The sequence below is a fragment of the Hyla sarda genome, chromosome 10 (genome assembly GCF_029499605.1).
Source record: "Hyla sarda isolate aHylSar1 chromosome 10, aHylSar1.hap1, whole genome shotgun sequence".
NCBI classification, from domain to species: domain Eukaryota; kingdom Metazoa; phylum Chordata; class Amphibia; order Anura; family Hylidae; genus Hyla; species Hyla sarda.
In genome coordinates this window covers 29,670,859-29,685,703 of record NC_079198.1, presented here as the reverse complement: position 1 = coordinate 29,685,703, position 14,845 = coordinate 29,670,859, and the positions used below count along the sequence as shown (strand labels likewise).

The 14,845-nt window shown below is 43.0% G+C and overlaps 2 protein-coding genes across 13 annotated transcripts in view; one reads left to right on the top strand and one right to left on the bottom strand.

Moving 5' to 3' along the window:
- Positions 1-12,276, top strand: part of LOC130294501 (prolactin-like) — a 48,903-nt gene extending 36,627 nt beyond the window's left edge. For all 6 annotated transcript variants that reach the window (XM_056544392.1, XM_056544391.1, XM_056544390.1 and 3 more), the window contains 5 exons: positions 3,405-3,611; positions 5,434-5,615; positions 6,699-6,806; positions 7,852-8,013; positions 10,597-12,276. In XM_056544392.1, coding sequence (XP_056400367.1) covers positions 5,601-5,615; positions 6,699-6,806; positions 7,852-8,013; positions 10,597-10,779 — 468 coding nt within the window. In that variant the 5' untranslated portion in view covers positions 3,405-3,611; positions 5,434-5,600 and the 3' untranslated portion in view covers positions 10,780-12,276. The remainder of the gene's footprint in view (positions 1-3,404; positions 3,612-5,433; positions 5,616-6,698; positions 6,807-7,851; positions 8,014-10,596) is intronic.
- A 140-nt stretch (positions 12,277-12,416) lies between these two features.
- PIH1D1 (PIH1 domain containing 1) overlaps positions 12,417-14,845 on the bottom strand; it is a 27,420-nt gene continuing 24,991 nt past the window's right edge. For all 7 annotated transcript variants that reach the window (XM_056544388.1, XM_056544387.1, XM_056544386.1 and 4 more), the window contains exon 11: positions 12,417-12,594. In XM_056544388.1, coding sequence (XP_056400363.1) covers positions 12,559-12,594 — 36 coding nt within the window. In that variant the 3' untranslated portion in view covers positions 12,417-12,558. The remainder of the gene's footprint in view (positions 12,595-14,845) is intronic.

Genomic DNA, 14,845 nt, shown 5'->3' with positions numbered 1-14,845 from the left:
TGATACTAGTATCATGACCTTGTATGCAGCCAGGGCCGCCGTTAGGGGGGTACAGCCAGTACTCCAGTGAAGGGCCCAGGAGCCCGCTGCACCCCCCTGCAGCTGCCGCAGCACAGAAGCAGGGGACCGTTGTATACGCAGCAGTCTCCTGCTTCCATAGCCAGTCCAGGACGCATTGAACTAAAAGCGCGTTTTACAGACGCGCCTATAGTTCAATGTGGCGCTTGGGCTCGGCTGATTGACAAAGCGAAGAGCCAATAGCTCCTCACCCTGTCAATCACTCTTGTTGGCCGCCCCCATTTTGCAGGTGCCGACAAGAGGCCATGGACCGCGCAGGAGCCAGGTAAATATGTTTTTTTTCTTCTATTCCTTCCTAAAGGATTTATAATGACCTAAGGGGGGGGGGGGGGGGGGGGGGACTGCTGGCTATCACTACCTAAAGGGGGCTGTTGCTGGCTATCACTACCTAAAGGGGGATGCTGCTGGCTATCACTACCTAAAGGGGGCTGCTGCTGGCTATCACTACCTAAAGGGGGCTGCTGCTGGCTATCACTACCTAAAGGGGGATGCTGCTGGCTATCACTACCTAAAGGGGGGATGCTGCTGGCTATCACTACCTAAAGGGGAGGATAATACTGTATATGGGGGAATGCAACTATGTACTGGGTGATCTACATACAGGGAGTAACCCCTACTTATAGGGGGCTGCTACTGCATACAGGGTGTAACTATCTACTGAGAGCAGCTAACTACATGGGGACCTACCTACAGGTGGTACCTCCCTACTCCGGGCACCTGTGTAATGAGGGAAACTATTTGAAGGGACCTGTCTACTTTCTGGCGCGGCCTAACTACCTAATGGGTGGGGGATGGACCTACCTACTCTTCCCCAACACACTTATCTAGCCACTCTAATATTACTGTATAGAACGTTATAGGTGCAGGAAAAGTGTGGAGCCTAAAATGTTTGTCTGGCAGGTTCTGTGGAGACGAGTTGTGAAAGGAAGAAGTCGTCATGATGGTCTGGGCCAGAAGGAGAAGAAAATGGAAAGTGAATGCCTCCAATCAGGGAAGACATCACCTGATGTAACTGTAAGTAATCCTTTATATGGTCTGCAGAGCCTGTGTAGAGCTAATATCTACCACTATATGGTCACTGTATGGGGGGAATATTTCCTCCTTGTATACTGGTAATATTGGTCTAAGTATACAGGATTTGGTCAGTAACCGTATGATGGTAATATGTATAGTGGTAATATTCCTCCTTGTATACTCGTATTATTAGTAATATTGGTTTCAGTATACAGGATTTGCTTAGTAACAGTATGATGGTAATATGTGTGGTGATAAAATTTCTTCCGTCTTTCTCTTTTTTTATTGATAATTGGGAAAATAGCGGGCAGGCCCTTGTGTAAGGAGCCCCAAAATTTCTGATGGCAGCCCTGCCGGCGGCTGCCACAGTGCCGCAATGCTGTGGGGCTGGTATGAAATTATTTCCAGGGCTGCTTTTTATCCCCAGTCCGGCCCTGGCTGTTTGTAACTTTATGCTTAATCATAAGTCACACAAAAATGTGCTAAGTCGCACATGAGACTTTTTGTGCATCCAGAGTAAGTTAAAAATGTTTTTAAAAAAAGTCTCTAAATACCTTTATAAATATCCTCCAATGAGTTTGCTTGAGACAGCAAATTAGAAGAAGAGAGACCAGCTCTGACTATGAAGTTGCTCAGCAGGTCCACTGACAAGAAGACCTGCTGGATGCAGTAAGGGTGTATTCACACACACCGGGCCGCTGTGGATTTGAAGTTGTGGATGCGCAGTTGTAAAATTTGTTGTTGCGGATCTTACAAGGCAACTAAAATTACATAAGAATTTCCTTGTAAGATCTGCAGTTGCGGATCCACAATTGCGGATTTTACAACTTCAAATCCACAGACAAAGCTTTTCCATTAAAGGGGTATTCCATAAAAATAAAAAAATTCATATCAACTTGCTCCAGAAAGTTAAACGGATTTGTAAATTACTTCTATTAAAAAAATCTTAATCCCTCCAGTACTTATTAGCTGCTGAAGTTGAGTTGTTCTTTTCTGTCTGACAACATTGCTCTCTGCTGATACCTCTGTCTGTCTCATAGTAACATAGTTCATAAGGTTGAAAAAAGACCAGAGTGCATCAAGTTCAACCTATATCCCTAATGTGTTCCTACTGAGTTGATCCAGAGGAAGGCAAAAAACCCTCATATACAGTGTCCATTTTAAGACATCATCAGTCGTCAGCCGTACCTCCATCCTCTGTCAGGCAAAACAGCATCCCGCCTCCTCCCTCGGAACCACAGGCTGTCAGTCGTCAGCCGCAACTCCATCCTCCGTCAGGTGAAGCGGCATCCCGCCTCTTCCCTCACACCACTCGCTGTCATCCTTCAGCCACAACTCCCTCATCCGAAAGTCCCTCATCCAAAACGCTGTCATGCCTTAGACGATTCTCCCTCAGACGCAACTTCCTGCCGCATAGCAGAGACACCGCTGCACAGCACTGTATAGCAGTGCCGACATTGAATAGCATGTACAGCAAAACCCGTATAGCAGAGAGCCGACACTGAAATGGCTCTGCTACACGGCAGGAAGGTTTTTCGTCTGAGGGATGACGGCGTTTTGGATGAGAGACTTTAGGATGACAGAGTTTTGGATGAGAGACTTTAAGATGACAAATGAGGGAGGAGGGAGTTGCCGCTGATGCCTAATGGAGATTGGTCCGAGGGAGGAGGCGGGACCCTGTTTTGCCTGACGGAGGACGGAGGTACAGCTGACAACTGACGAATTCCTAAAATGGACACCCTACTCATACTAGAGATAAAAATTCCTTCTCGACTCCAAGGAACTGTCCAGAGCAGGAGAGGTTTTCTATGGGGATTTGCTGCTACTCTGAGACAGACAGAGATGTTAGCAGAGAGCACTGTTGTCAGACAGAAAAGAAACTCAAATTCAACAGCTGATAAGTACTAAAAGGATTAAGATTTTTTAATAGAAGTCATTTAAAAATCTGTTTAACTTTCTGGAGCCAGTTGATATGAAAAGAAAATGTTTTTTTTTCATGGAATTCCCCTTTAAGTGAATCAGACATTTAAATAAATAAATAAATAAATACATAAATGTAAATGATACTTATATTTTGGTGCTTGATTAAAATAACTACAATATTTTTCATGAGCCCACCCCTTTACGTATTAAATCATCTTAAAAAATAACTGTGTCTTTATATATTTATCCATTGTACTTGGATATCTTTTTTTATGGCCTGACACATGTACCTATAGAAAATACAGCATAACTTCATGTCCTGTTTACTATGTAAATGGGACCGGAGAAGTGTCATTAAATGTGAATATGTGCTAATCCTCTGTACTTAGGAACAAATTAATGAAACTGTAGACAATAAAGATGATACCAGTAAGCCTGGCCTGGCTCCTCTTCTTCATATGGATGATGGGGAAATGAAGATTCCATGTTTCTTATTAATATGGTTACCCTGTTCTAATGTCATTGGGAGGCACTCAAAGTGGTTGGAAGACGGAAGGTATAAAAGCCAACGCTGCCATTCCGCTAGACAAGAGCAGGTAAGCCTAAGGCTAAATGAAAGTTACCTTAACCATGACTACCGCCAAAGAAGCTTCAGGTACAGTATGAGCAATTTATAGAATAGTGTGTCTACTATGTAGGGCTATGTAACCTTTGATGAAAAGTTATCACCTATACAGAGAATAGATGGTAACTAGCTGATCAATGTGAGTCCAACTACTGGGATCCCAACAAGTTATAGAGTTAACCGGATAGGGGATAACTTTAAATTTTTGGATAACATATTTAAAGGGATTGCATTGGTTAGATGGCACCATTCTAGTCCACAAGTTGTGTGTAGTATTGCAGTTCAGCCCCTTCAATGGAATTGAGCTTTAATACCAGAGACAACCTATGGACAGGTTTTTGGAAAAAAAAAAAAAGAGCTATGTTTCTCTGCTATTGGGCAATTGCTTTTGATTTGCACAAAGCCAGTTTCAATTGGGTGTAATACAGCCGCATTTTCATGTCCGTAACATGCAAGTCATGACCACAGATGACCCACAGGTGACCCGAAGTGCCAGGATAGGCTGGGGCATATAACTTGCAGTGATGACATCACGTACATTGTTCATGTGACTCTGCAGCCATTCACTGGCCTTGGGACATATGCTGTACACAAAGTAAGGTGGACAGTGATTGGCAGCAATGTCACATGAACAATGTATGCCCAGCAGGAATACTTGAAGGTGGTGACTTTTGGAATATGTAAATTTCAAGACAGTGGCAGATTTAGGAGTAAAGTTTTTATTTCTATTTCAGTTCCAGTTTGTACAATTCATTTATTTTTAAATCCTGGACAACCCCTATAACTCTACATCTATGCAGGAAATTTGGTGTTCTGTATCAGAGAAACACTAACCCTAATATATTCTAAAATAAGTCAACATAGTCTTACTTAAAGGGGTAGTCCAGTGGTGAAAAACGTATCCCCTATCCTAAGGATAGGGGATACGTTTTTCACCACTGGACTACCCCTTTAAGTAAGACTATGTTGACTTATTTTAGAAGTTATAAGTTTGAGATCGCGGGGGTCCGACCGCTGGGGCCCCACGTGATCTCTCTGTACGGGGGCCAGGCTAGATAGCGGGTGTCGACCACCGCACGAAGTGGCGGCAGACGTGCCCCTCAATACATCGCTATGGCAGAGTCGGAGATTGCCGAAGGCAGCGCTCCTGCTCTGCCATAGAGTTGTATTGAAGGGGCGTGTCGGCCGCCGCTTTGTGCGGTGGTCGACACGCCCCCTTCGCGCCGGCTGTCGGGGCCCCGTACAGGAGATCGCGGGGGGGCCCCAGTGGTCGGACCCCCTTAGGATAGGGGATAAGTTGTTCACCACTTGTTCACCACTGGACTACTCCTTTAAAATAACATGCTGTTTAATTAAAGACTGTCACCATTGGGCCTTTACATGTATATTATGTTAGTTAATTATAATAGATGTGCACACCCCCAGTTTTGTTTCCAAGTATACTAATAGACAAATAGATGTATCATGTTTTACATGTATTTTGAATGGGGCCATAATAATTATTAGGGTATCGAGACTGTCAGACCCACAGTCTGTTTAGGACACTATTCTGTAGTAATGTGCTAAAGAAAGGGAAATAGTACAGTACAATCTGTCAGCAGTCGTCTTCCATATTATATAACATACTTTGTACTAACTTCATCCACAACAAGAAAAGAAATGCAGGGCACTCACCATTTGATGCTTAAGTGTTCTTTATTCGGTTGATCTTGTCACATCTGTGCATTCAGACGCTCAACAGGAGTGTATTTCGGCGAAATATACTTTGTACTAAGTTGTTGTATTTTATATAGGAAAGTTGCTGCTTGTGTTTCTGGTATTGACTATAAGCCTCAAAGGGGGAGTGGTTCTCTCCAGCCCGATCTGCACTCCAGGGAGTCTCCAGTGTCAGGTCCTGCTCAGTGATCTATTTGACCGAGCCATCAGACTTTCACATTATATCCATACGCTATCTACAGAGATGTTTGAGGATATTGTAAGTATTGGGCAGTGCTTTAAAGGGAATGTGTCTCCTAGATTTCTTTTACTGATTAGATTCGGATAATGAACCATGTTCTCTATCTTAATCTGTATCTATCTTCTAATTCTAAATTAATTTTTTTTGCATATTATTAGTACAAAAGTATTACTTTACTGAGAAGTATTATTTTACTAATAGAGTAGCGGATACATGGAATAGCCTTCCTGCAGAAGTGGTAACTGAAAATACAGTGATGGATTTTAAAGGGGTACTCCGCTGCTCAGCGTTTGGAACAAACTGTTCCGGACACTGGAGCCGGCGCATGGAGCTCGTGATGTCATAGCCCCGCCTCATGATGTCACATCCCACCTCCTCAATGCAAGTCTATGGGAGGGGGCGTGACGGCTGTCACGCCCTCTCCCATAGACTTGCATTGAGGGAGCGGGGTGTGATGCCATCAGGGGCGGGACTATGACGTCACAAGCTCCCGGTGCCGGCTCCAGCGTTCGGAACAGTTTGTTCCAAATGCTGAGCAGCGGAGTACCCCTTTAAAATCCATCACTGTATTTTCAGTTACCACTTCTGCAGGAATTGCTGGTGGTTACAGCAGCTGGACTTTCAGGGATCAGCCGATTGTGGAGTTTGACTGTGTTATTCCCACTTAAGTATTTTTCTTTTTATTGGACAGTTTTAGGATGTAAGAGAGACCTGTGATGACTCAATAGAGGAAGAAGTTTTAATGGGCATGTCTAGTTGGAATTCATAATTGCCTACCTTTAAATGGTAGATAGGATACATAAAAAGTTCATACTGGGAAAAGGTGTTCCAGAAAATGGTATAATTCAGAAATATGTGCTGACTTTTATGCAGTACTTACTCTATTGATGAATGTGCGCCACCGTGTTCTTCAGTAATATTCCTAAAGGCATCATAAAAGAACACTGTATTTCTCTTTCACAAAACCAAATAAGGAATATGAAACAGTCAGAATTTCGCAAAAATGTTTAGTAAATCATAACGTAATTTGTGTCTTCTGGGTTTGCAATTTCTCTTATTAACATCCTAAGTATTAATCTAGGCAATTAATTTTTATTATAGGATCAACAGTATTCAGAAGGACGCCAACTTATGATTAACGCAATGAACAATTGTCATACCTCAACCCTAAATACCCCAGAGGGCAAGGAGCAGACACTGCAACTCCAAGTAAGTAATGGATAATATTATCCAATCCGCTCCAGTAATATCAGTTGTATTCCAGTCTTAGGCTAAGTTTCCACTTGGTTTTTTTTCTGGCAGTTTTTGGAAAGCTGCCACTGCAGTTTTTGAGCCAAAGCGAGAAGTGTATTCAAAAGGAATGGGAAATATAAAGGAAGGACTTACACTTCTCCTCCCTTATGGATCCACTTCTGACTTTGGCTCAAAAACTGCAGTGGCAGCTTTCCAAAAACTGCCAGAAAAAAACCCAAGAGGAAACTTAGCCTTAGGACTCATGCACAATGGTATGGATCCGCAATATTTCAAAGCCAGTTCACACCTACCTCCAATTATATATGGATACTAGATTACCAAGGTATTCCACCCTACAAGCTTTGCTTCCATGTAAGAATATGGTGCCTCACAAATGCTACATGAAGTGATCACAGGCCTCATTTGTACAGACTCCATGTGGCGTCATACAGGGTCCTTAAATTAATATTGCTAGTTTCATACAAAATCAAGGTAGAGTTATCTCAACAGATAATGGTCCTGAAATATAGACTACTGCATATACTTGTGCCTGAGGACAGGCGTGGTGCTATTTTTTTCTTTTAGCAGAAATTAGCTCTTTATTTCTCTTCCTGGATAATTCATTTAAATGGGCACTGTCAGATCAAAAAACTGTATATGTTGTTACTAATGAAAATTAAAGGACTTTTATTATATGGTTGTTTAAAATGATTTTAATATATAATAAAAAGAAACAGCCTAGGAAAATACCACCACTTGGGGTCCCCAAACCTACTGGGACACTAACCAGTCCTGCAGCAGCATCAAATTGTCTATGAGTCATGGACATGGCTGCATGAGCAGACACACCAATCACCTCCAACCACCGTGAGAGGATTTCTAACACTGTGAGCTAATGAAAAGTGGCATTTTTATATTAAATATAGGTGATAGAGTATAAAAAATATGTACATGGTCAGGATTAGCTACTGGGTAACATATTAATTCCTTTTTCTGCTCATTTACTGGTTTGGTTTAACAGCATGAAGACTTGTTGAGCCTTGTGAATACATTACTGCGCTCTTGGTCCCAGCCCCTGCAATACTTGTCCATGGGGGCACCAAATAATATGGTTCAGAAGGTGAAAGAAGCTGAGGAACACACTAAGATTCTTCAAGGAGGAATAGACAGGATCTCTGGAAGAGTAAGTACTACTACCAACTCACCTTCTCTTCTCTGTTTGCTTTATGAATTTACTGCATTATGTTAGGGGATAAAATTAACAAGAGAGGAAATCAGAGAAATCTAAAGGTAGTAAGAAAGGACACTTACAAGTTCAGGAATAGGCTTTTTCTGGTTGTCCTAAGGAGGCACACGAATGGGTTAATGGATTCCCATTAACTTGAAATAAAAAAAATATGATCTAGCAGTAGAATCACACAAACATGTAATTTGTTACTGAAACACACCAGAGAACCAGGTATAATACCAACAGAAACCACTCCACAGGTATATGATTTTCTCTTCTCGGATGAAGACTGATTCTCAGAAGCAAGAACGTCTCTATACCGGGCGTTCATCTGGTCCCTGGTGCAGTATTGTTGCCAGACGTATATTGGGGTTTCCCTGGTCCCTCAGCTGTGCTCTCCATATCTACTATAGAGGATGCCTCTATACCGAGTCCTTATGCCACCTGTAAACCGGAGGCTTCCCTGATAACTTAGCTGTGCCTGCTAGATCCACACCTAGCATGGGAAAAGAATGGGACTAGATGGTGACAATCCCCTTCATTACCTATTAGTTGACTCCTGGTAGCTCCCTCCTACTCAGTACCTTGCTGTTAAGAGTGCAGAGACTATTCCAAGATGGTGTTGGTCTCGGATGGTGATGCAGAGTTCACAGCACTTCTCATGCCCTTCTCTGCTCAGGACACATGCAGTGATCTCTTGGTAGAGCTAGGCCCCCTTTACATATGTTCGTCGTCAGTTTTCTTTTCCCTCCGGCGCCGCAAAAAATGCGCCGGAGGGAAAATGAAGCCAACACTGATCCCATTCATTTGAATAAGACCATTCACAATCATCCGGCGTCTCAGTTTAGATGCCAGATAATTGGACTCGCCAGACCAGCACAGAGAGGAGAATGCATCTTGCTGCGTTCCCCTGTACGGACAAGACTAACTATTTGCTAGCTCACCCGGTCTCTAGATTCTTTAAAGCTTTGGGTAAACTAAGACCTAGTTACCATCATCTTATGCCATCCTTGGATCTTCCTTAGGCAGAAAACTGTTTAAACCCTTGGACTCTGCTTCTTTGAAATTACTCACTCAAGACCTAATTCCTGGTGGCTAGCACCTCAGCCAGAGTAGTGAGTGAGCTAAAGGCTCTATTGTGTCAAGAACCCTACCTACCTAGGGCTCTTTCCAGATGCAGTTGTCTTCAGAAAAATGCTGGGTTCCCCTCCAAAGGTTCTATTTATGAAACCAATATAAGCCCGGAAATTGTGCTGCCTGTTCTTACAGATTGACATTAGGATAACCTAAAGTTGTGGAGTCCATAGGTGGCACAAAAATACCCCCCCCCCCATAAAATTGAATTACTGCATACTATACACATGTCGCATGGTTTCTGTTGGTATTATACCTGGTTCTCAGGTGTGATTCTACTGCAAAATCATTATTCTTCTATTCCGGGTCAATGAGAGTTACATGTCACCTGTGAGAGTTTAGGTCAGTAGAGATGGGCAAACAGCAGTAAATACCAGTCAGAGACAGTGTAATAGTTCAATTGCAGGGCTTTTCCTGAAGTTTATTCTCTAAAAACAAAATTCAGCTGTATTCATATAGACACAAAACCTGCTTGCCCGGCACTAACTAAAGACAAGTGGCCCTCACTATACAAGTGACTTAGTACTGGCCACTCAACAAGACAAACTTCCTTACACCACTGGTACTTGTCACAAAGTCCACTCTTTGAGGCTGCAACCTTCCAGAGTACAAGGGGGGATAAGATGAGATAAGATATCTAATTGCAGGGGTCCCACTGCTGGGGCCCCCCGCGATATCCTGCAGCACCCGGCGTTCTAAACAAACACCAGGTTTCTGCGGCAGTTGTCGTGACATCGCCGCTAAAAAGTTAGCCAGCTAGTAATGTTAAGATGAACCTTAAAGTGGTACTCCGTGATTGTGCCGTCACGCCATTCCCCCTTCATTCATGTCTATGTGAAAGGGGGCGTGTCGGCTGACACGTCCCTCCCATAGATATGAATGATGGGGGTGTGGCCGCGACGTCACGATCACGGAGTACCACTTTAAGGTTCCTCTTAGCATTACTAGCAGGCTAACCTTTACATACAATACCCAGCTGAGTCCACCACCTATTTATCAGGGCTCATCTGAAAACCAGCCATGGCCTAGTAAGTAGAATGAAAAACCCCACTGCCAATCCTGCCTTCCATTCCATAAAAATCCAGGCTTTAAAATAGGACCAAAAGTCCCTAGTAAGCTAAGTTTCGCTAGAGATTTTACTCTTTTGGATTTCTCATATCTCATTCAGCTTTCCTTGGATGAGCTATGCACCTAATGAAACCTGGCTGCTACATATGAAAGGTACTGTGGGGTAATATAGCGATCCCTGACCATCATTCCCGTCACGGTCTTACACACCTCAAAGGGAAAGACTAATTTTATAAAGACTTCAGGGTAGTCCAGTAGAGGCCCAGCCTACAAGATTTTAGGGTAACTTTCCTCCTGTAGTAAATTCTGTACTAATAAACTCACTGTTTATTTTAGATGCTGACTGATTTAGAAGACTTGTACCCTGAGTGGTTTGGTCCCGTTGACATCACGGTGCCACAGGGCGATCCCGACCTGTTCCCCATCTACCACTTGTTGCACTGTTTCCGCAGGGACTCTCACAAAATTGACAGCTACTTAAAGATCCTCCGATGTCGCATGATAGAAGCCAACTGCTAGGGAAAAGTGCATTCTAAATTAAATGACAACCTTTATTTCTGCTGCCTCAAAGTACACATTTTAGACTGGTAAACCTGTGTCCAGTGGAATCAGTTAATTTACTATTGTCCCCAGCCTGCCTACAAAAATAATTAACACTTTAACTCACCTTCCGCCACTTCTTCCTAGCTCTGGGATCAGGAAACCTCATCTCTGACAGGTCTCTGCTGACAGTCTGCTTCACTGGAGCCGTGATGTCACAGGAGCGCTGTTCTGCAATAAATGGCGGCAGCAGTGTCCCACCTCAGCCAGTGATTGAGTGGCACTGTAAGCTCCCCGGTGGTGGACAGGGCGCCACTATACCGGAACTAATAAAGTGTTTATAGATTTTGTAGGCAGCCTGTGGACAATAGCAAATTACCTGTTTCCACTGGACAACCCCTTTTAGCCGTACAATATGAATATTTTAATGTTACTTGTAACATCACATTCAATGATTCACATTCAAAAAAACTTTTTTTTTTTTTGGTAGCACGTATTGACTTTGGCTTTTAATGCAAAAATTGCACCTCTAAACAGTCACAGACAAATCACATATTTTTTGGGGTTGTGCAACCAAAGATTAAAGGGGTTATTAAGCAATAGAAAATGGCATGGCATTAAATAAAAAACAAACAAACAGACTGGAGTTAATTTCTTCCAAAAACAGCACCACATCTGTCTGCAGGTTGTTTGTGGTATTACAACTTGGTTCCATTGGTTTCAATGGAACTGAGGTTTTTGAAGAAATCAGCTGTTTTTCGAATGCTGGATAACCCCTTTAAAGGGGTACTCTGGCGCTTAGACATCTTATCCCCTATCCAAAGGATAGGGGATAAGATGCCTGATAGTGGGACCCCCCTGATCTTGCACGCCACACCCCATTAAAATCAGTCCCTGGAGCATGTTCGCTCCGGGTCTGATTACTGACGATCACGGGGCCGGAGCATTGTGACGTCACGGCTCCTCAATGCAAGCCTATGGGAGGGGGCGTGACAGCTTTTCTTTGTGTACTTATTACAATGAGGCAAGTGATAGATTTATTTTTCTTATAAAAATAAACCATTTGCAATAAGAAGTTTGTCTTTTGTCTTTGTTTAAAATACATTGCCTGTTGTCTTGAGCTCCAGGTTGGTGCCCATATAAAGGCACCTAAAGCAACTAGGTTTGCTCCAGAGTATCTGAGCAGAAATTACCTGATAATCTTCCTGTTTTGCCCAATCACAGCTCAGCTTTCATAACAAGATTTATAAATCATAAATTAGATTTTCTGTCTTGAGGAATAGGTGGAATAATGCTTTCCTCTTCAGGTATCTGGAGCTAATTCAGCCATTTCTTAAAGGGGCAGCTGCCACTGAAACCAGAAATGTGAAGCCTGCACACTGGAAATTCATAGTAGAGCGCAATAGATGTATAAAGGGTTTCTAAACCCCAATTTACATGTACTGAAAGAGCTGTTGGTGATATAAGGGCATTCTGGAAGCTTACAGATCTGTATAATGTCTATTATACTGTGAATGTCTGGAGGATATAACTCTTTGCAATATAAAAGGTAAATCCATTTCACATTTTTTCCATATTTGTCTGATCTTATTCACAGAGAGAAGCATAACAAGTAATAGAAACAAATATTTATTCTGGTGTCATATTGTAGTCCAAAGACAATGCTTGACATTGATGTAAACAGTCATGAAGCAGCAATGTCAAAGTCGGATCCATTGGATCTATAAAGAGGGACGGTTTGTAAAGTCGAGTCACCTGCTACGCTGGCTGGACCGGCATTGTGATAGTCAGGACCTAAAGAAATACAAAACAAAAACCATTAACATTTTACTGAATTCAGACATCACATACAAAGCACAATGTGCTGTATATTACTATACACAAAACAGTTTTATGATGATAGCCACTTTTCCTTACTAAGCCATATCTATGTACATTCAGAATAATCCAGCTTGTACATATATAGTTCAAAAGGGAGAAGCTCTAAGCAGCGACTAACCCCACAGGAAACAAACTAAAATAGACATGGGGCCTGTTAAAAACCATGGTACACATTAGCTGAGATGTATTATTAAATACTGACTGAGAACCCGGCTTTACCTGGGGGACAATGATACAAATTCGGATGCTTCACCAGACATGTAACCCCTCAGGAGACTGGGAGAGTACTGTGAGCTTTGCACTGTGTACTGCCTGCAACCTATCTTTCCCAGTCTGCTAAAGAGAATATTTGTCTGGTAAAGAAGCCCTATTGGAGCTCTTCAGAAGACTGAGAAAGCAGGGTGCCACATACACACACTGTGTGCCACCCAGCTTCCCGGTCTCCTAAAACCCCAGAAGTGATGTGCTGCTTGTCCTTCCTACCCTTCAGCGCTGCTATTCCCTTTTCCTGCCCCACCGCACTGATGGGTTTTCTCCCCCCTCACTCTTATCTCACCCCTCAATAAATCTTCTCTCCTCGGCCTCCACATCAACTATTCTCTGTACCTTCTTAGTGGACTGTTCAATCATACTTTACCATGATGTTGATCTGGCAGCAGGATGTTTATTACTCCGAGGCAACCATCACAGCCCGAGAGTAACCAATCAGGAAATGTACCAGAAGTCTTATAGGTTTGCATGGGACTTCCAGTACATCTCCTGATCATGTTACCACCAGCCCAGCCTGCAGAGACATCTCTAAACTACATATATTATACTACTATATTTTTCTTTGACATTTAAGAAACATGTGCACCAAGTTTCATGGAAATATCTCCAGCCAATCTGAAGTAATGGTAATGCTGGAACATACATACACACATACGTTGAGTTTTAAATATTTTTATATATATATGTATATACGGTGGTCCCTCAACATACGATGGTAATTCGTTCAAAATGAACCATCGTTTGTTGAAACCATTGTATGTTGAGGGATTCGTGCAATGTGAAATATAGGAAGGTATACTCACCTGTCCCCGCCGCTCCGGACCGTCACCGCTGCCCGGGATCGTCGTTCCTTATCGCCATCATCACGTTGCTCGGCACGCCGCTCCTATTGGATGATGGGAACGCGTGCGCGGCGACGTGATGACGACGATGGAGAGAGCCGACGATGCAGGGGAGTCCGATGAGGACGGTCCGGAGCACCGAGGACATGTAAGTGATCGTCACCGGACCACACGGGGCACCTTAAACGGCCATCCGGCAGTAGCTGAAGCAGTCTGCACTGCCGGATAGCCGTTTATGCAATGGCCCCGACATACAAAAGCATCATATGTTGATGCTGCCATCAACATGCGATCGATAGCCTCTGAGAGGCCATTGTATCTTGAAATGATCGTATGTCAGGGCCATCGTAGGTCGGGGGAGGGGGGGGGTCACTGTATATATATATATATATATATATATATATATATATATATACATACACAGTACAGGCCAAAAGTTTGGACACACCTTCTCATTCAAAGAGTTTTCTTTAATGTCATGACTATGAAAATTGTAGATTCACACTGAATGCATCAAAACTATGAATTAACACATGTGCAATTATATACATAACAAAAAAGTGTGAAACAACTGAAAATATGTCATATTCTAGGTGGAAAGTGTCCCCAAGTGCAGTCACAAAAACCATCAAGAGATACAAAGAAATTGGCTCACATCCGGACGGCCCCAGGAAAGGAAGACCAAGAGTCACCTCTGCTGCGGAGGATAAGTTCATCCGAGTCACCAGCCATAGAAATCGCAGGTTAACAGCAGCTCAGATTAGAGACCAGGTCAATGCCGCACAGAGTTCTAGCAGCAGACACATCTCTAGAACAACAGAGGAGACTGTGTGAGGCCTTCATGGTAGAATATCTGCTAGGAAACCACTGCTAAGGACAGGCAACAAGCAGAAGAGACTTGTTTGGGCTAAAAAACACAAGGAATGGACATTAGACCAGTGGAAATCTGTGCTTTGGTCTGATGAGTCCAAATGTGAGATCTTTGGTTCGAACCACCGTGTCTTTGTGCGACGCAGAAAAGGTGAACGGATGGACTCTACATGCCTGGTTCC